Source organism: Canis lupus, chromosome 20 (assembly GCF_011100685.1).
Source record: "Canis lupus familiaris isolate Mischka breed German Shepherd chromosome 20, alternate assembly UU_Cfam_GSD_1.0, whole genome shotgun sequence".
NCBI classification, from domain to species: Eukaryota; Metazoa; Chordata; class Mammalia; order Carnivora; family Canidae; genus Canis; species Canis lupus.
Window position 1 is genome coordinate 28,486,241 of NC_049241.1, and position 22,797 is coordinate 28,509,037.

The window sequence follows — 22,797 nt, forward strand, 5'->3', positions numbered from 1 at the left end:
AGTTCGGGAGGTGTTACATTAGAAAATCTTCCATAACCTATTCATAGACCTCATTCAGATTCTTTTTTTTCTGGAAATAGTTGCTACTGATAAGCTCACTATTAAACCTCATAAGACTCTGAATGGTATTTAGTGATTTCGTGATTTCATATGCCGTGCTGGTCTTTTTAATCTGAGCTCCAGTCAAATGGAACTATCTGCTGTTTCATTTGCAATAGGTAGTGGTGACTTTATTTTTGGACAGCTCTGTTGTGCGTGCTCAGTGCTTATACTGAGAGAAGCCTCTAATCTTCTTTCTTCTTCTTGTTCGTCTTCTTTTTATTTTGTCAACAGAATCTAAATTATAAATGGACAAAAAAGAATTCTTCCTATGTTCTCTCAACGAGGCCCCACACTTTCTCGTCTCTCGTCTTTCCTTGTTTTGTACTCCCATCCTAGATTGCCCTTCTCATCTCTTCTCTCACTTGCCCTGCCACTCCCTCTTGTTCTGACAATTCTCTCTCTGCCAATTGAGATTCTAGACATTATTCAAAACCCTCTTCTTTTCAGATGCCGCAGCTTGCATGAAACATTATCCTGATTCTGCAGTGAACCTGAGAACTCATTACTGTTCCCTGATCCTGCACGCTTTCGAATTATGTCACTCCCTTGCATAAAATACTTCCATGGTTTCCCATCCAGCTTTGAATTAAACCCGGGTTCCATACTTTGGTGTGCACAAAGTCCTGCACCTTCCTCTAGAGGGTCAGACTATACCACTCTCCTCCTGGCCAACGACCTTGCAGCATTTATAGCTGGTCAGCTTCACTGGTTCACTGATTCACACTGGTTCTCAGAGTGTGTTGCATAAAACTGTAGGGTGATATTCTTAATAATACTAAGATGTTATTTCCTTTTCCCCAACTGTATTGACATTTGCACTAATGATACAAAAGTAGTGGTGAGTATAACTTCTGGTGTCTTGGCACAAACCAAGGTAGTGGTGCCAGACCACACTAGTCATTGTCTTCCTCATAGCAATGAGCTCACTGAAAACTATCACTGAATATTCTTCATAATAAAGCTGTAGAAATTATTAACTGTGTTAAATTTTGACGCAAGGTACACATTCTTTTAATATTTTGTAGAAGGAAATGGTAAATAAACATCAAGCACTTTTGTGTAACAAAGGGCAGGCAGGGGTTGTCTTGTGGAAAGGGACTTGCATTATTGAGTTGCCAAACCGAACTACTCATTTTTTTTAAATGGAACATCAATTTTACTTGAAAGAACAACTGACAGACAAACGAAGGTTATTCAAACTTAGGCATTTCCCAGATGTTTTCTGGAAAATGAAGGAAGGGAGCCTGTTACTTCAAGAAAAACAGCTGACAGTATTTTTTGCCAATGATAAAATTTGAGCTTTCAATCCATCACTATAAGCAGGACAGTTTTCCAACACTCAAGGACTTTTTTTGTCATATCAGTGGTGATTTTAAGTAATATGATATTTTACATATTATGTAATATAATGTAATATAATGTGTCAATATTTGAAATATTTGCATAACTCAATGAACTAGTGTTTTCCATATGACCAAGGTATGGTATTTAAACCAACATGCATGAGTAAAAGATTCTTTCAAAAAATAGTGAATTTTAATGTAATAGAGTACAACAAATTCATTACTATGGTTTTCAATTTCACACTGCAACTAACCTTTAAAAAAACACCACTGGTTGAGCATTGGGATAATATCAAAGAAGACTCCCCATATCTATCTGAACATTTATTAAAATATTTTTCCTTTCCAGCAACGTATCTGTGGGAGCCCAGATTCTTTTCACATATTTCACCAAAACAGCATATCACAACAGATTGAATGCAAAAACAGGAGATTCCAGTGGCCTTCTATTAATCTCTGAAGGAGATTTGCAATACTATGAAATGGTACCTTTCATTTCACGAATATTTGTTTTGGAAAATATAGTTATTTTCATAGAAATTGGTTATTTCGATTAACATGTAATGAATTTATTGTTATTTTTAATGAATAATACATACTTTAAACTTCCTAGTTTTGATATCTATTACAGTACATATCAATAGATGTAACTTGCATAAACAGAAGCTGTTTGTAATCTTCAATAAATTTAAGAGTGTAAAGAGACATGAAACCAAAATATTTGAGAACTGTGCCCGCTAGAACACCCCTTAATGAGGACGTTAGGCCTAAAACTCCGAATTTGACCACCTGTCAGAAGAATCTAGGTGAATATTGCCTGAGTGCCTCCAAACTGGAAGAGTATATTCATATTAAAAAAAAAAAAAACTACATGTATTTTGTTCAGGGTAGGACATGTGATCCAACTTTTCAGATGCTCCGTGGTGTGTGTGTAGGGATCTCTTGCTCCTGTTCTTTTCCCACCTCTATCCTTTCTCTCCTCTCATCTCGTCTCCCATCCAACTGATAGCCTGATTCAGCTTCTAGATTGTTTTCTTAATTTTTCCTTCTGCTAAGTAATTGTTTTCTGAAAGAATCCAAGCTTAACCAATGTTTAATGTTGTCTGCAAGGTCACTTTCATTTAGGTCATAGAATCCTCTGCCTGTTTTTTCTTTTGAAATTGGTCTTCAGGAGTAACATGGCTAGTTGTTCTCTCTATTACTTAATGATTTAAAAATTTGAGTTAGTTTTTAAAAAGTAGTAAGTAACTTAAAGATATTCAGTGACTACTCGTCTAAAAATATTTTTTAAATGAGCAAGAACTTTTATAGTAGATTTTAAATTCTTTTCTAAAAAAGCACTTCCTAAAATGTGGTAGATGTATGCAAAGTGATAGTACCTATCAATTTTAACTATAGCTAGCCCATAAAGCCTATGATTTCACAGATATTATTCCTTAGAATAAGTTTCAATTTTTAAAAAAATGAAGTGACTTGCAATATAGTCAAGGCAAAATTTAAAGTAAATTATAGTACAGTTGATATATGAAAACAGTATTATTTGAATGGCTGAAGCTGGTGAAATCATGTTGCAAAGAGAATTCCCAGGTTACGGCTTATTATACCTCTCCCACATTTGCCCCTTCAACTTCCACTTCAGAATTATTCAGTGATAGTTTCCCATGATGAAGGCTTTCAGATGGATTTTTCATTTTTTGCTCAACCCAGATAAGTGAAACTTTCATGAAACACCTTTTCCAGAATGCATTATGCAAATGTCCATAATACAGAAGGTGAGAAGAATTTTATGTAAATAAGTAAATATTTGGTTAGGATGATACAATTTCTAGATTTCTTAAAATCAAGACTTCATTTAGGGCAGACAGTATTTTAATCTGGTTGGAGGAAGAGGCTATCTTATTTTTTAATGAAGTTAATGGACCAATAAAAACTTTTGGTAACCTTCAAAGAAAAGGAAATTAAATAAACATTCCCCTCACCTCTCTAGGCTAACTTATGGTTTCTAAAGTGCTTGTTGAGTTGATGTTCCTATCAGCTTTCTATAATGAAGTAGAATTTTAAAAACTACTTTTTCCCCAAATAATGAATTTTTTCTTAAGAAGAAAAAGCACACAGAGAAAGACAAATACCATATGATTTCACTTACATGTGGAATCAGAAAAAAAATGAACAAATAAAAAAGGCAGAACAGACCTATAAATAGAACAGATTAGACTGATGGTTGCCAGGAGGGAGGGGGTTGAGGTTATGGGCAAAATTGGTGAAAGATACAGGGTTCCAGTTATGGAATAAGTCAGGGGAATAAAAGATACAACATAGGGAGTATAGTCAATGGTATTTTAATAGTGTTGTATGGTGACAGATGGTAGCTACACTTGAGATGAGCACAGCATCAGATACTGACTTGTTGAATCACTATGTTATACACTTGAACCTAAAATAACACTGTGTGTCAACTCTACTTCAAGTTTTTAAGAAAGGAAAAGCATAGCTCATGCTATTAGATTGTAATATACAAAGCTGACCTTTTACATTAGAAATGACTTTAGTTATGGGTGTAACTAGAACATCTTCTTACACCCCAAAACAATTTTCTACTACCTGTTGCCTATGCTTAGGATGCTACCATTTTAGATTCATATTTTTAGGGTAAATATTGCTTCTCCCTCTTTTATAATATAGTTGCCGTTATGATAGGAGCCACTCTAAGTGATACACAAGTTAGTAAGAATGCTTACTTTTATGCCTAGAGAAAGCCTAAGGTAGCTTATTGGGAGAGCCTTTGGCGGCAAATAAAAGGAAACACTATGATTTGAACAAAAAAAAAATGACATATTTTCTTGCATCATAAAGGCAGAAATAGGTGTTTACAAACATATGCTTAACTCCTCAAAGGTATAAGGGCCAACATCTCTATGATGCTTTTGGCCCAAGGAAACGGTTATATCGGTAGCAGTTTCCTTTTTATAAGGATTTTATTCAAAAACAGGGTTTCCAGAAGACCCCGAGTAGCTGTCTGCCCCTGTTGCATGTCTGCATACAGCTGGAAGGGAGATGGGAGAAGAGTATTTGGCTTTTCAGCCTCTAAAATGGTAGGAACAAGAAGAGGGGATGAAGAATACCACATCAGAGAAACTTCAAAAGACTGAATAAACAAAGGGGAATACGGTGTTGAAGAAGATAAAAGATGAATGAAAGGAAAAAGGCAAAACTAAATCATAATATCATAATAATACTTCTTATCATTTTTATTAACCAAATCTATACTCTATGCCAGGTACTATGCTATCTGCCTTCCATACATGATCTCACCCAGTCCCCACAAAAATTTTGTAGATCTCCTATTTGCAGAGAAGAAAACAAAAGTTAACTACTTGGCCAAAGACTTGTGTTAAAGCCAAGATTTGGCCTCTGCTTGCTCTGACTTTGGCATTGACTCTCCAGAGACCAGCCCTTAAAACATACGAGTTCCTCTTCCTGATACATCCCATATAGTGCTTCTCCAGAATGTGCACTGCATTACAAACTGCCTGAAATGTAGTGGGAATTTTCAGGCCTTGCTTAATGAGGTGGACCCAACCAAGAATGCTGGAATAGTGCCAGCAGAGCCTGCTGCAGCTCTTTCCTCTGCAATAATTACCTTTCTTCTTTTCAAGTTTTCTGCTCTTGGAACTCATTACTTCAATTCTGAGTCTGATCTGATGCACAAGTGGCTTCTATACATATTGAATGCTTTGAGATGGACTTCTATTTTAGGAGAGTTCTGTTTATAAGTGGCCCATAGAAGGCTGTTTGTCTATTTAGAGTTGTCCTGTCAGCTTCTCTGGGTCAATTATTTCAGTGTGTTCCTGCAAGGTCACCTGCAGTGGCCTATCTAGGTCAGTTAACTTTAAACCAGAGATAAATCCAGATTGGTTGTGAGACTGGTATTTATGTGAACTCCTAAGAGAGATATTCATTCAGACATATCGTCACCCAAAGGATGTTAAGGAATCAAAGATAAAGATGTGATCCCTGACTACCGTGTAAGAAAACTGAAAGCTAAGATTGTGTCTTGGTTATTTCATATCTCCAGAGCCTAACATGGTGCCTGGTATACATTAAACACTTGATAAAGTTTGTGCTTTCATTCAACAAATATTTGATTAGAGCCCGTTGTGTGCCAAGCAGTAGAAGCACAGCAATAAATAACATAGATGCAGCTCTTGTACACATGAAACATGTGTTCTTAGGGGGAGATAGGGAATGAAAAGCTAGCATGATCTTAAAATAAAGAAGGTCCAAATGTCCATCAACAGGAAAATCAATAAATAGTAGTAGAGTCAGCCAATGGAATACTACCCAGCAATGTGGATGAGCAAGTTGTTGATACCCCAGCCACATGGCAGGATCTCATAACGCATGACTGCACTGACATCAAGTTCAAAACCAGGGAAAACTCATCTATGATGGTAGAAGTCAGGCTAGTGGTCACTTTTGGAGAGGGGAAATGAAATGAGGGATGGGCAGGGGCTTCTAAAGGTCCAGATAATGTTCTTTATCTTGATGGGAGAATTGCTTCACAAAGTGAAGATTTCTCAGGCTCTCTGCTTATGACATCTATTTTTCCATATGCATGTTATAATTCAATTAAATAAACTTATCTTCAAGAAGTTAAATACTGACTGTGATAATGGCTATAAGGGCATTTCATGAGGTCCAAGGCAGCATGATAGACATTAGCTTTGGCGATCACTACTGTAGATAGAGTGGTCAGGGAAGACTTTCCTATGAGATGCTAGGCATGCTGAGCCCTAAGGGTGAGTAGGTGGCAACCAGGGGAAGAGCATCCCAGGCAGGGGGAATGGCATGTGCAAAGGCTCTCAGGGAAGAAGCATTGGGGCACACTTAAGAGAACAGAGGCCAATGTGGCTGGAGCGGAGTAAGTGGAGAGCAGAGTCAGACAAAACAAAGATAGTAGCAGATAGAGGTTACATCATGCAGGGCCTCAAGGCCATTTAGTTTATGGTCTGCCTTGTACCATCTGACTCTTCTTTTGCTCCCGGCAGCCTGCTAAGATCCCTAGCATGTTCATCTTCCCATCTTTTTTTTTTTTTATCTTTCCAGCAACCTTGGGAGTAGGCCATAAAATCTCTATTTTATAAGTGAAGAACCAAGGCTTGGGGAAGTTAGTTTGCCCAAGGTTACCCTTGGAAATGAGTATTATCATCAGGATTTGAACCCACGTCTCTTTGACCCCAAGGCTATGTTCTCAATTCCTGACTCCTGACCCTGCCTCTGAGCACTGGCATCTAAATAAACTTCTACTTGGCAGTATGACACATGTACCCTTAGGACTGTGAACAAAATACTGAGGAAATAGCCAACTCAACCCAAAGTCTGGGAAGGAGCATGTGAGCTAGATTTTGAAGACACATCTGGAATTTTCTTGCAGGCATGCTTTCTCAAGGGAACAGTAATGTGTAAAGCCTCAAAGCTGAGGATTAATCATCACAGCAGCTACTGTTTACAATCATTCACATTGTGCCAGGTTCTGCAGTGAATATTTCACTTGTCTCCAGTTAATTTTCACAACAATCCTATGAGGTCAGCATTGGCCCTGTTTTACAAATGAAAAACTGAAGTGTAGAGAGTTTAGTCATTTGCCCAGTGAGACACAGTGAGTGAGGTGACTAAATAAATGTTTTGTTTGTTTAGTTAGGGGTGAGAAAAATAGTGAACACGGACTGGTAGGCATCAAAATCCGGACATAAGCATAGCTCTGCCTCTGGAATCTGTGCCCCTGACTCTCCTACTGGGAGCTTGAGGTATCCAGGGAAATGGAAAGAGGGACTGTGGGGTTTCATGATCCTTGTTCTCCAAATTTAACTGACATTAATGTTTCTGAAGGCCTTCTCTCTCTCTTTTTTAAAGATTTTATTTATTTATCCATGGCAGACACAGAGAGATGCAGAGAGAGGCAGAGACACAGGCAGAGGGAGAAGCAGGCTCCATGGCAGGGAGCCCAGCTTAGGACTCGATCCTGGGTCTCCAGGATCACGCCCTGGGCTGAAGGCGGTGCTAAACCGCTGAGCCATCCAGGCCTTCTCCTTTTAAGCATTTTATAAGAATGTGTTTTTTTCCTTTTCATCTAGACTACAAGGCCCCTGAGGACAATCCCTTATTTTTCTGGACTTCCCGTTGCCTTCCCCTGGCCTTGAGATCAGAGGCTGAGTTGTTTTGTTGACCACTGAAACCTCAGGGTGGTGGGTAGGGCTAGGCAGGTAGCAGATGCTCTGTAAATGTTTCCTGAAGAACTGAGCACTCTGCTTATTTAACAAAGGTTAGAGTGATAATAGATTTGGCTTGGGTCAACAATCAATTCTCAACATTCACATGGTGTGTACTTACTTTTATTTCAATTACTTGAGATTTAAAGCAAAAGCAAGGTGTGTTGGTGGCCACTTCCTCTCCTGCTCCATTACCTCACCCCATCCCACTCCCATAGTCATGCAGAGCTGGTATTGACCCAATGTTGGAAGGAATTCTGAATATAAATTCTGTGAGGTTCCTTGGTTGGTGCTATCTTGTGAGGATTTGTGACTTAGGCAGTTAAGGCTGGCCTGCTTAAAAGAAATTTATGTTATGGTGTCATTTTTATGAGAAAAACAACTGGTACCTTATAACTCAGTTGAAACGTTTTCAAATGCACACAAATAACTATGATTTTTCTGTACAGGTCCAACAATACTAGTACCACTGGATCAGACCAGGAAAGCCTACATGGCTTAGTAATAAGTTCATTCCAATCTCTAGGCCTGGCTGTCCAATGCAGTATCCACCAGCCACATGTGGCTTTTGGACACTGTCAGTGTGGTGATTCTGAATTGAGATATACTGTGGGTGTAAAATAACATCAGACTTCAAAAATATAGTACAAAGAAAGAATGTAAAATATCTCATTAATCATTTATATAATTATCTGTTGAAATAATATTTTTGACATATTGGCTTCAACAAAGTACATTAATATTTATTTCACCTGTTTCTTTTTGCTTTTTAAAATGTGACTTCCAGAAAATGTGAAATTATACATGTGGCTAACCTTGAACAGTGGTGCTCTAGAATGTGACAAATATCAATCTGGTAAAAATCTGCCTCTTTTATATCTGCCCCTGACTTCAGTAGTCCTGCTTTTCCCAGAGTTACACAGTTAGTTAGCTAAAGCACCCACTTCCCATCTCTGTACATTCTCAAAACCCTACTTCATTTCCCAATGAAGTCAAAATTCAAGCCAGCCTTCAGTCTGGTATAGGTCTAACCATTATTTTCTCCTGGCAAGACTTGTATTGATTCTAATGATGAAAGGACTTTAAATGTATATAGAAACTCATAATTTTTAAAAAGAACTCATATTATGTTATCAAATAGCTATGAGTATGCCAAGGCAGAAATTAGAATTATCACCATTTTCCAAGTGAGAAGCCTAAGGATGATACCACATTTATTTATTTAAACCCAGCCCTATTCCAGAAGGGTTTTTAAAACTCTGGCCAATTCAGAGAATGTAAGTGGCTTTTCCAAGATGACACAATGGTTGATAGAACTGAGACTGGAATTATCTTCTTACTCTTTCTTCTACAATAGTGGTTCTGAGACACAGCATCCCATGATCAGTTGATAAAATATATCTTTTTAAAAATAATAATAAAAACAGCAAAGTTCTTAGCTGACTTTCTTTTTATATAAATTAGAACTGATTAAAAGATATTCAAAAATAATTTCTCTTTCATACACTGCATTCATTTTTTTTAAACAAGCACTTGTGGAGTGCCTGTCTCATGCAAAGCACTAACTTGGCTCTGGGGAAACATCCATGAACAAATAACAAGAGAGACATATCATCTAACAAATTTAATCATAAGTAACAAGTAATAAGCATAAAGGGCTGTGGAATCTACTCTCTTAATAACTTTCAAGTGTATTATTATACAGTACTGTTAATTATAGTCACCATGCCATATACTAGATCCTCATGACTTACACCTTAGAGTTGGAGGTTGTATGGTTTGGTCAACATCACCCCATTTCCCCCATCCCTTAGGCCTTTCTTGGCAACTACCATTCTACTCTCTATTTCTGCAAATTCAACATTTTCTAGAATCCACATACAAGTGAGAACATAGAGTATTTGTCTTTTTCTAACTTACTTCATTTAGCATAATACCTTTTAGGTCCATCCATGTTGTTACAAATGGCAAGATTTCTTTTTTTTTTTTAATGGCTGAATAATCATTGTGTATGTGTGTGTATGTGTGTGTTTGTGACATTTTCTTTATCCACTCATTCATTGATGATCTCTTAGGTTGTTTCCATGTCTCAGCTCTTGGGAATAATGCTGCACTGAATGTAGGGGTGTTGCTATTTCTTTCATGTAGCCTCTCCCTTTCCCTGAGATATATACCCCAAAGTGGAATTGCTGGATCATATAGTACTTCCATTTTTAATGTTTTGAGGAAACTCCATACATTTTTCCAGAGTGGCTACATCAATTTACATTCTCACCAAGAGTATGGAACAAGGGTTCCATTTTTCCTATAGACTCGCTAGCATTTGTTATCTCTTATTTGTTTTTTATGATAACCATCAAACAAGTATGAATTGAGGGATTCCTGGGTGCCTCAGTGGTTGAGCATCTGCCTGGTCAGGATCAGGTCAGGATCCCAGGGTCCTGGGATCAAGTCCCACATCAGGCTCCCCACACGGAGCTTCTGCTTCTGCCTCTGCCTGTGTCTCTGTGTCTCTCATGAATAAATAAGTAAAATCTTAAAAAAATAACAGATATGAGGTGATATCTCATTGTGGATTTGATTTGCATTTCCCTGATAAATGATGTTGAGTATCCTTTCATTTTACCTATTGGCAATCTGTATAACTTCTTTGGAAAAATGTCTAATCAAGTCCTCTTCTCTTTTTTCATTGGATATTTTTTTGGTATTAAATGAATTCCTTATATATTTTGTATATTAACCCCTTACCCATAAATGGTTGACAAATACTTTCTCCCATTCCATAAATTGCTTGTTGTTTCTTTTGCTGTGCAGTAGATTATTAGCTTGATGCACTCCCACTTCTTGATTTTTACTGTTGTTGCTTGAGCTTTTGATGTCATACCCAACAATTCATCGCCAAGACCCATGCCAAGGAGTTTTCCCCCTATGTTTTCCTCTAACAGTTTTACAGTTTGAGGTCTTATATTTAAGTCTTTAATGCACTTAAGTGAATTTTTGTGAGTGGTATAAGATAGAGTCCAATTTCATTCCCTTGTATGTGAATATCCAGTTTTTCTAATATCATGTATTGAGTATTCTGTCCTTTTCCCATTGGGTATCTTGGTGCCTTTGTCAATTTTCATTGCCTATATATCACAGGTTTGGTTTTAGGTGTCTGTTTTTATGCTGATACTGTTTTGATGACTAGAGCTTTGTAAAGCAGGATATTTCAGGCCACCTGAAGGGCCTGTAATGGTGTGTTAAACAACCATGTCTCACAGAATAAAAAACAAAAACAAACAAAAACACTTGACTTGTAGCATGTGCCAATTTCCATGGTATAAATATTTCTAGCCTGGCTTCCAATAGGCTGTCACCAAATGTGGAGTTGGAAAGAGGTATATGGTAGCACCCATTATATATCGCTTCCTACCATACAAATACAATAGATGCTAGTAACTTCAAAAGCACAGGTAATGTTAAAATAATTGGGAAGCAATGAATTTTGAGGATGTGTTACTTTTGTTTTCAATATAATTTATTTAACTATAATTTATACTCTCTTTTTTTTTTAATTTTTATTTATTTATGATAGTGACAGAGAGAGAGAGAGAGAGGCAGAGACACAGGCAGAGGGAGAAGCAGGCTCCATGCACCGGGAGCCCGATGTGGGATTCAATCCCGGGTCTCCAGGATCGCGCCCTGGGCCAAAGGCAGGCGCCAAACCGCTGCGCCACCCAGGGATCCCTATACTCTCTTTTAATAAATAACCACCTCACAAAATTCCAGCAAATTTAACAGTCAGCTCCGAAGCGCCTGTACAAGATAGCTCTAGCACACCAACAGTTCTGGCATCTTCCACACAATCACAATCCTTGTTGAATAAGTCCTCACTGTTCCCTCTTCCTCTGTTCCTTACAGATCAGCAAACAACAGCTGCAGACAGTCAAGGACCGGTTTCAGGCTTTCCTCAATGGGGAAACCCAGATCGTGGCTGATGAAGCCTTCATGAATGCTGTCCAGAGTTACTATGAGGTAAGACTCACCATGCAGAAGAATGTCAAGACTGCTCAAGTCTGAAGCCCAGAATTTCCAGACTACTGTTCAGTGGGAACAGTAGCCTTGACCTCTTACAGGACCATTCCCCCCAGGGCAAAAGTGTTGATGACTGGTTATAATTTTAAGAAATAACAGCATTATGTTTAGGAAAAAAAACAAAAACAAATCAAAGCCACTTGCTAACCAACTAAACAAGAAATTATATGCAAAGCACTTAGCGCATTGCCTGCTTTATGTATAATTTCTTGTTTCATCTGTGTAATAGTCTCATGAGTTAGGTGCTGATATTATTCTCATTTATGAGTAAAGCAACTGAGGGTCAGAGAAGTTAGGCCCATTCCTCAAAGTCACACAGCTGTTAAAATGCTACAAACTAAGACTTGAACTGAATTGGGAGATCTTCCCTACCAACTACACCCTTTGTAAAGGATGTTAACATCTCCTAAGATGGTACCTTCACTAGCTTCCTTTTTCTTTCTGTTAAAATATCCTGAATATACATCACAAGTGAATTTTTACCTCTAGACCTCAGGGGTTTATTTATCAGTTAAGTGATTTTGGAATTCTGATAGTATATTTAAATTTTATACTTATTCTTCCATAATGTGCACATTAGGTATTGTTTATACATTATTAATGAGGCAGATGTGCCATACGTTCCTTTGGGCCATGTTTACATGATGTGCATATTTTTTTTAAAGTTACTATATGTCATTAAAAGATATTTTACTATGCACTAATCTTTTTTCATGTGAACCAGATATTCTCTTTATTTGGAATCCTGTGCTCCAAATGACATCCATTGTCAAAGCTAGATTAAATCCACTAGAAACCAATCCCTCTGTGTTGAAAAACTCATGGCATCCTGCCATATGCAACTCAAAGTGATAACAATAAACTAAAATAAGTGTAAGGGAATCCAACAAACTGATTTTTTTCCCCATAGGATAACTTTATTGATTTTCTTCCTTCTTTCCTTTCTGTTTTTAATTATTGGGTAGCAAATTATTTCCAAACAAAAAGATTGGTGTTCCTGCTTCACTGAGACTCCAAACACATGCATCCTTCCACGTATTGGGCACTCTAGTCCTCGATAGATGCTTAAAAAATGTTAGTTGATTGATTCAGTAAAATTCTCCTTCCCAATCTCTGAAGCACTTGGCTCGTTTCACAGAGTGTAGAGGAAGACTGCAATTAGATCTTGTGCAAATGCTATTGATTGGTTTCCTAATTAGTGTTTAATAGTAAACAGTCTTTGTTTCTGTGGTGTTTGCTGGGTCCTGCTGCAGACTCATTTTACACATTTCCTCAATGAAGTTTCTGTTTGGATTTGTTTTAGAAGTTTGGTTCATTTTTATGTTTGTCAAATTTATGCTTTTTTCCCGTTTTACAAATAGCATTAATTATTGTCAATAAGTATCAAACTTCTTTATCAGATGTGATGCAATATTTTATTTGAATTTAACAGAATGTGGAAATGAGATTCAGAACCATGATGATGGTATGGCAGTGAATAACCTGAATATGTTTAACAGAAGATTTTGTTGATAAACTGCCAGGGAATGAAATTAATTCTCCTCCCTTTTTCAAGTTTAGAAATCCAGTTCAGACAGGCAGACCCTCACCAATAATTCTCCATGTTTAGAGTTATTCACCAGTTTGTAAATTCGTAGATTGCAAATCTTAATTAGAAAGCTCATTTGACTAATGACATAAATTAGAAGAAAGTGCCATTTCTATCTATTAATTAACTTTGAAAATTAATAGTCATCAATGTGCTAATGAGTCTCTGGAAATTACCGTTATATCTATAGTGGTCCTGATATATTTTTTTTCTGTAGCGGCTAGTTTATTTGAAAGAGCTTCTTTTTAGTTTGGTAAAAATACAGGCATTGTGAAATGGAGTAGGTAATATTAACACATGAGTAACAGGAAATAATGTGGGGTATTGATTATTTACTGTATTCATTAGTAAACTTTAGAGAGTCTTGGGATGCCTTTTCTGGGAAATCTAATCTTCTAAAGCAAAGGTCCCCAATTAAGGGATCAAGATTAACAGTTTCCTTGAGAGAGCTCCAAGTTCATTACTCCTCCCTTTTTCCCTCTCCCTTCACTTTTGGGCAGTAGAGGAGGTAGGGTTTCTTTCTTCACCCTATTCCAGGATCTAGTGGCTTCCTTGTCAGTATCTATCTTGGTCAAGATTCTTTGGATTACAAGTGACAGACACCTAGGTCAAACTGGCTTAAGCCAAAAATGAGATTTATTCACTCAAGCAACTTAAAAGGCCAGGAATAGACCTGGTTTCAACTGTGGCTGGATGCAGAGACTCCAAAGATGCCAGCAGGATGGATATCTTTCTCCCCACACTTTGGCTTTGTTCTTCCCTGTGTTGGCTTTATTCTTGGGCTGGTTCTCCGCATGTGGAGGATCCTGGCAGTTTCAGGTCATGCACTATCAGCTTAGCAATCACAGGAGGAAGAAGAATACCTCTTTCCTTAGAGTCCCAACAAAAGGCCCTAGGTGACTTGGGCTGACATGGGTCATATGTCCTTTCTGGAGCCACTCACAATGGATGGAGGGTGAACTAGACCCGGGGATGAGTACTATGACAGATACCACCTCTGGAGGCTGTGAACAGGCTCAACCACACAGGAACCATCTATAGTGAAAGTGCAGTGATTTCTTGTTGAGAAATGAGGGTGCTTTTTACTAGAAGGGGGAATGTATGCTTGACAGGCAAAACCAATAGATATCCTTCTAAATATGTGTTCAATCTCTGTCTGCCTGTCTCTCTCACATACACACACATATGCATTCTGTCCCACTATACCACACTTTCCCATCTCATTTTGCCAATGGTAATGATATTTTTTTAAAAAACCAACCTTTCCTCAAAAAGTTCTGAGATGACTATACTAGAAAAAGTTGTTGCAGGCATTAGCCTTGTTTTGCCAAAGCAGTAATGGTTTTTCAATACATTAGAATAGTAAAGAAAAAAATTTTAGATAAAAAGAATGGGTAGACTGTTCTTTATCCATCTGTGCCCATTCAGTCCAGTCTGAACCCCACTGGCCAGCATGAGCATCAAGCATCTTGGGCCTGGGACCTAACTTGGACCAGGGTAACAGGAGACCAGTGTTCTCTCTGGCTTTTGAGATCGTGAAAGTTTATTTTATCCTTTCCTAGTGGCCTCAATTGTCAAAGCCGATCAAGCAGAGCAACAGATTAATCCTTTAATCTCTTCCATCCTGGCTTTGAGGGCTGGGCACTGAAGTGGGTACTCTGAGATCTGGGAGATCTGACCTGGTGACTCCTGGTCCTGCAGCTGTGGTCCTGAAACATCAGAGAGTTCACCCATTTCTCCATGGCCCCTACATCTTCCCTAACTCTCAGTGTTTTTAAGACAAATGTTTAAAACATAAGCCTTCCCATCCTACATTCTCACCCTCACTCCCTATGTCCCTGCTTCGTTTTGGTTCCTTTGGGTGCTGGTCCTGGCATCGGAGAAAAGAGGTAAGATAGAAAAGTTACAAATTACAAATCCTCTCTTACTCAGAACCTATCTTGAAGGAAACATGGGGATTTAGTGGGAAATGGGGATGTGGAACAAGGCAGAAGATATACACATACCATTTTAGAATCCCTCTCTGGGCTTTAGTCAGTGAAACTACTCTGATTGAATTTGTTTTGTTTCATTTTGTTCTTAGCCAATCTCTAACAAAGGCCTGCTTGGTTTCTTTCAAACTAACTTTGCTGTGTAAGACAGAATTTTATAGTTGCTAGCTACAAAAACTGATTGACTGGCTAAATTAAGCCCCAATAATAATAATAATAATAATTATTATTATTATTATAAAATAATAACAGCACAACAATAGCAATAAAAGTTATCAGAGGAAATAACCAAGCTACAGAAAAGAAAGAAACCCAGCAGCTTAACGCCAGGAGACCAGGAGGCAGGATATAATGAACACCCCATCATTGGTATGACTTTCCTCCAACCCCTTCCATTCTTGCACCATCCAACTCTGAATCTGATCCCCACAGAGGGAAGTCTGACTGGCCAACCTCAGGTTACAACCTACCACATGGCTAAGAAAGGACATACTCCCATGACTGACAGGCCCACTGAGACTGGGTAGAGTGGCAAAGACATTCTGGGGCTGAGGCACTGCTATTGGTAAGGGAAGGACCACTGGTAGGCATAAACAGCAGGTGTCCTCTACACTGGATGACAAACAGTATTCAGTGATTCTGATTGACCTTTTAAAAAAATCTAAGAAAAGTAGAAGTTAGTTCATATCTGGGTACTTTTCTGAAATGAAGCTAAATATTTTCCAATAGACAAAACCACCGTAAGTCTTCAGTGGCCTTAAGACAGATGTATCCCTAGAAGAGTCACTACCCATTTTAAAGTTATTTGTTCTCATAGGGAAGGTAGAGCAAGGAAGGAGGTAGAAGAGGTAAGACTGATTAGGAGGATGTTTTGTGTCTGAAAGACATGGGATTGAATTCTAGTTCTACTGCACATTGACTGTGGGACCTCAGCCGAGGCTAAGCCTCAATTACTCTATCTGTAGTAGGACCTTACTGCGTAATTGTTGTCGGGATAAATTCACATACACACTCCCCACACACACCACCTCTCCCTAAATCTGGCACCTGGAAAGTGCCATCAGAAATATACTAAGTTTAGGGCAGCCCTGGTGGCTTAGAGGTTTAGCCCCAGGATGTGATCCTGGAGACCTGGGATCGAGTCCCACATCGGGCTCCCTGCATGGAGCCTGCTTCTCCCTCTGCCTGTGTCTCTGCCTCTGTGTGTGTGTGTGTGTGTGTGTGTGTGTGTGTCTCATGAATGAATAAGTAAAATCCTTATTTTTTTTAAGTAAAATCTTTAAAAAAAAAGAAATATACTAAGTTTGGGTGGGGGAATGGTGATTAGTACACATTTGCTGCATAGAAATAGTAGGAGAAAGTTGATAAAATTGATCCACTTCCTAGTTTCTGGGCCTGGACATGGGGTAGTGGATGTACAAGGCTGAGGCTGAGGCTCGGGGTATAGGAAGAGGAAATAAGGTGCTAACCTACCACCAGCTACCCCAAGTCCCAGTCCCAGATCTGCTTCTGAAGTTTACCCTGGGATCTTTTATTTTTGGTGAAAGGTATCTTTCAGATCCAAAGGTGCATTTTATTTTAGAAAATAACATGCTCTTTGCCTCAGTGAAAGTAAAATTTGTAATTTTTTCACGTAGGGAGAGGTGTTTTAAGTGATTATAAAGTAAAACATAATATAAAAATTATAAATACATAATATAGAAGTTATAAAAATAGATGATACCAAAAAAAATCAAAAGCACATGATTAGAAAACCACCTGTAATCCCATCATCCTAGACAACCACTCTTAAATAGTGGTATGTATCTTTTCAGGTATCTTTAATGTGTCTCTACACATAAAAATAGCTATTTGATTTCCAAATTAAGACTATCAGGAAGATAACTACCAAATATTAGTAACCCACTTGTTTCATTTAGAACAGTGGGTTTCACATTCTTTCCTACCTCTGTGAAAGTCACACTTATTACATATTCTCATCAGTTTTATTACCCATACTGTTCTCAATCCATGCTCCTATCCCCCAAGTTGACCTTACCTCTACCATTGAAATCATCTGCTTTGACAGTGTATCAGGACACCTTTTGATGCTAATGAAAAAATATCTTTTTTCATGGCTGCATGATATTCTATTTTAAAATAACAGCTAATTTTTATTACATTATATAGTGAATATAACAGGCACCATTACAGACACCATGCTCACCAACTGATATGCATTATTTCAGTGACTCCTCATCCAAATCCTACATGAGAGAGTAATTAAGATTCCCATTTGAAATATGGGGCAGTGAAAGCCCAGAAAGGTTAAGTAACTTGTTCAGGTGACAAAGGAAGCAACTGGTAGTCGGGATGTGAACCCTAAATCATCTGATACCATGGTCTACTCTTCTCAGTACCTGAGTCCATTTATTAGTACCAACCAAGTTGCTGTGGTGTTTTTAAACCTTATTTACTCTAACATCTAGGTATTTTTCTTATTTATGTTGGAATAACATGCTTTTGTAGAGCAGGAAAGGATTTGAAAGTGGGAGCTGGGCCAATTATACCCCATACCTTGTACAGTCATTAAGTACTGATGTGCGTGTGTGTTCCTGAGACAACCTTGAAATTGCCTGGTTCTGGCAATGGAGGGAAAGACTGATGGATGAGGTCTAGTCACTGAATTGACTGCCCTTCACCATTCTGTATTTATTTGTTTATCTTCCATCTCCCATTATGACCTGTCTGGGAAGTTGGCAGAGGAGCAGGAAGGATTTATGGATGTGCCGCATAGAACTGTGCCTGGGGTTGAAATCTCTTGCAATAGCCACCAAAAAACAAAACAGGAAACAGAAACACCAGCTATAGCTCCCCACTACAAATCAGTTTCAAGGGTGGTTTTAGAGATACCCAAGCACATCAGCACTCAGGGGCAGTATTCACTACAGAGCGAGGCTAGCCTAGATCCTTCTGACTCTTCCCTTCTGACAGACTGAAAAGCCAAGACAGATGATGTGCCTGGAAAATTAGTTTTCTGCTGCCACTTTCTCTCCCCATGGCTGCCTTGCCTCCTGTTTGGCACTTCATCTTTGTTGTCTCCTCAGTCTCTGGCCTCCTTCCTCATGCTCTTGACATTCCGCTCATCTCCTTTCATTCTGGGACCTGGCAGTCATAACTTATCTCTGGACAGATGAAGCTCTCTGCTTTTCAAAGGACTTTCAGTTTGATCCTTGTCAAAGAAGGCTGGCTGAATTAACCTCATGTGACAGCAAAGGAGAGTGAGGTTTCTTGAAGTGAAGTGACTTGTCTAAGGTCATTCACTAGTGGTTGAATAAATATTGAGTAGCTACTTTAGACAAAAGAAGGGACTATGTGAAGCAGATGATGTGTGCAGGATCCAGAGGTCACCCAGTCAGTTATGGATGCCAGCTGGGAGCAATGTGCCAGCATCCTCATTTCTTATCCCTGTTGTCATGTCCCTTGGAAAATCCAGCCTCAGTCCATTGTTTTAAGAGACTGATATATTGTGCTTGCTTATTTTTACATTCACCTTCTTATTCCCATTCAGGTATAATCTTAATAGGGTCTCTACTTTGAGACATCTACATTGTTCATGTTGTTTATTCACTCCTTCAACACAGCACCAACTATTTTCCAGGCACTGTCTTAGGCACTCAGAAAAAAGGAATGGGGAAAAAACAGCTGCAACTTCTGCCTTCCTGGGACTTCTAGTCTAGCTGGAGCTCAGATATTAACCAGTCACAGAGACAAATAGCGACAGAGGGGTTTTGGGGGAAAAGAAGATGGGGCTAAGAGCTTATAATGGAGGCCTGTTCCAGGTTTGTGGGACATTGGTATGGACAGATGAGATGAGAGTATGGCTGCTTTGTTGATCAAATGCTCTAAGTCATTGATGTTCATTAGAACTGACAACAAAGAATTAATCCCTTTGCATCCCCACTGCCACCATCACACATCTGTGCTCCTGAAAGTGCCCCCCACCTGGCCTCCTGTCTATTCTCCTAGTCCCCTTCAGGTTGGTTTTCCACATTAAAGCCAGAGAATCTAAACTTGATCATGCCATGTCCCTGCTTAAAACCTTCAGTTGTTTCCCACTGCCCTTCAAACGAAGGCCAATATCCTTAATGTGGCCTCCTATACCTTCCACTACCTGGCTCCTTCCTGCCATTGGTCTTCCTGCCGTTACCTGACCCCTCACTGGCACAGCTACAATGGCTCTCTATTTCCTCAACACTCTGGGTCTTTACGCATATTGTTCCTTCTCTCTGAAATACTCTTTCACTCTCTTTTTTACCTACCCATAATTTACCCATCCTAAAGGAGTTTTCCTCCAAGAAGTCTAACCTTACTCCATACTGGAATAAATTCCTGGCTATAGACACTGATGGTCCCATCTATTTCCCCTTGAAAGCACTTATCCTAAAATATAATATTTCTTTTTTTTCCTATGGGATTATTAGAGTGATGTCATGGAGGCATGAAGGCTGAATTTGGATCTGTTTTGCCCACCCCTGTATTGCTGGCACCTAGCACATTACCTTTCACCTAGTGAGTGCCCAAAGAAAGGATGAATGTGATCATGAAGAAGAGTATAAACATTACAATGGAAAGGGCAACCTCAAATTTTTTTAGTTCAATTCTCTTCATGTACAAATATGAAACTGGAGAACCAGAGAGGAGAGGTGATTTACCCAAGGTCACACAGCAAGTTAGTAGTAGAACTGGCCTGGGACCATGATTTATAGCTTCTGCCTCAATGATATACCCCAGAAATGCTATACTCTGTTTGCCTCAATACTTTGATGTTCTTTGAGACCCAGACCTATAACTGAGATGCAATGTATTAGGTAAATGGAGAAACTATCGGCATTAAACATTACAGATTTTCAGGTAAATCCTTTATTTCATTAAATCTCATAAGGCTTGAGGTTTTAGTTGAAGTTCTTTTTCTACAATTGATTTTTAAATGAACTCTGAGGTCTCAACTGAGTACAGGTTAGTTCCCAGGCACAGAAGAACAGGCCATGGCCCTTGCCTGTGAAGAAAACCCTCAGCGCCCCTTCATTCTACATGAGTTCATTAAGTTGGGAGTAGATAGAGACCACCTTTCTAAAATCTCTCCTCCCCAAGGAAGGCTTTTCAGTGAAGCAGGAGGCAATGAGAGTCCCCCAAGCAATGCTGTCTCCTGGCTAACAAGGGTATTTCCTGAAATCTGACAGGGGAGCGAACATTTGTTCTGCCTCTGGAAGGATATTTATGCACCTTCTGAAGTGTGACCAGGACACAGCTCAAAAGCGTCAGATGTTTCCTCTTCATGAATATGAAGCAGTAGTTTCACCACTTGTATTACACCCTAGAACAATGTAGCTTATGTATACTTCCCAACGGTGGGCACTGGAGCGAAAGTAAATTGTTCTTAATGGATGGCTTGGTCCCATGACCCTAGGCAGCATCAACAAATCAACCAGGGGTTCTTTATCAGACAGAAGAGGCTCTCCACCAGGCAGGTGAGACCCTTAGGGAAGGAAGGAACCAAGGTGAAGACAAAAACAAAAACAACCACAAAACCTTTGTAATCAGACAGTTTGAGTTATCAAGAACAAGTCTCTATCCCTCTCTGGAGTCTTGGTTTTCAGTCTATAAAATGGACTGAATATAATGCCTACCTTCTTTATTCATTCACTCTTAAAGTGCCAGGCTCTATACTAGAGGTGGATGACATTGTATGGAACAGGGAGGACACAGTCATAATAGAGTTCACATTTCAGGAAGAGAGAGATTAAATACATATTTACCCAACTCTTGTTCAATTTTCAAGTGTGGTGAGCATCATTGAGAGGATAAAATCAAATATAAATGATGGTTAACATGTAAGTGTCAGACCTCATGCCAGGTACTTTGCACGTAGTAACAATACTATGTGGGGTTCTGGTCCGAGATTGCAACGTGGAAAGACCCTGAACTCACCTTCTCCACTGGGACAAACCAAATCTACACCTACTTATGGAGCAATTCCTCCTGAAGAAGTGAGAGCTGACTGAATAGCTTCTGCATGATAAAAACTGAAGAGACCACAAGGAGACCAGTAAGAGACAGGGACAGGGTAACCAAAGGGACTCCACACCCCCAAGCCTGCTAAATGCAATAGGGAGGGACAGTGCTGAGGTACCTGGAGGGCACAGAAAAAAGCCACAGTATAAAAGTGCAATGACAATACAAAGGGACCAGAACATGGCCAGCTGGCAGAGGAGCTGCTGGAACTCTGGGTCAGAGAGACCAGTAATCAGCATGGTTTACAGCCCCTCCACACAACAGGAGCACCGGTCTGGACACCATAGCCCTCTGGAGGCTTCAGCAAGCCCAGGGCCTCTAGACAACGCCAGCCCCACCCATCCTCCAAGGTGCCCCCAGTCCTGTGCATACCCAGACACCTCTGGTCATGGCTCACTACAGCTCTAGCTGATAGGACAAGATGACACAGATACAGAGCACCCCAGAACACTGTAGGCCCACACCACTTTGGCTTAAGGCAGTTTGCCAGAGCACCCTGGTGCATGCACAGTGCTCCAGGACCTTGTGGCCCATGCCTGCTTTGGCCCCAGGATCCTCCAACCCCCACGAGGGCATCCCCTGTGCATAATACCCCAGGAACTGCAGTACATGCCCTCCTTGGTTCCAGCCACCCAAGGACCTTAGTTCCAGGTCATGCATGCCTTCCACGGAGTTCCTCAGCCCAGACCTCACCTCAGCTCCAGTCATAGTGCTAGGACACCTTTGCAGTGAGCACTTGGAGACACCCTGGCTTAGAAGAGTTGCGAGGATATGGAGAAAAAGGAATGCTCATGCATTATTGGTGAGAATGTAAATTGATGCAGCCACTATGGAAAACAGTGTGGAGGTTCCTCAAAAAATTAAAAATAGAAATACAATATGATCCTGTAATTCCACTACTGTGTATTTAGCCAAAGAAAACAAAAACACTAATTTGAAAAGGTATATGCACCCCTATGTTCAGCACAGCAGTATAGTAGCCAAGGTACAGATGCAACTTAAGTGTCCACAATAGATGACACACACACACCACTTCTTTATTATGTGTACACACACATGCACATGTGCACACATAAGAATATTACTTAGGCATAAGAAAAGAATGAGATCTTGCCATTTGCTATAACATGGATGGACCTGGAGTATTATTCTAAGTGAAATAAGTCTGATAGAAAAAGACAAATACACCTACATGTGAAGTCTAAAAACAAAACAAATGAATAAATAAATAAAAAGCAGAAATAGACTCATAAATACAGAAAACAAATTGATGGTTGCCAGAAGGGAGGAAGTAGGGCATGGGCAACATGAGTGAAGGGGAGTGGGAGATAATAGGCTTCCAGTTATGGAGTGAAAAGGTCACAGGGATAAGA

At 39.4% G+C, this 22,797-nt stretch overlaps 1 protein-coding gene across 17 annotated transcripts in view; it reads left to right on the plus strand.

Annotated features, from left to right (window-relative positions):
- Window positions 1–22,797, plus strand: part of CADPS (calcium dependent secretion activator) — a 465,131-nt gene that overhangs the window by 92,011 nt on the left and 350,323 nt on the right. For all 17 annotated transcript variants that reach the window (XM_038565968.1, XM_038565965.1, XM_038565963.1 and 14 more), the window contains exon 2: window positions 11,618–11,731. In XM_038565968.1, the coding sequence (XP_038421896.1) occupies window positions 11,618–11,731 (114 nt within the window). The remainder of the gene's footprint in view (window positions 1–11,617; window positions 11,732–22,797) is intronic.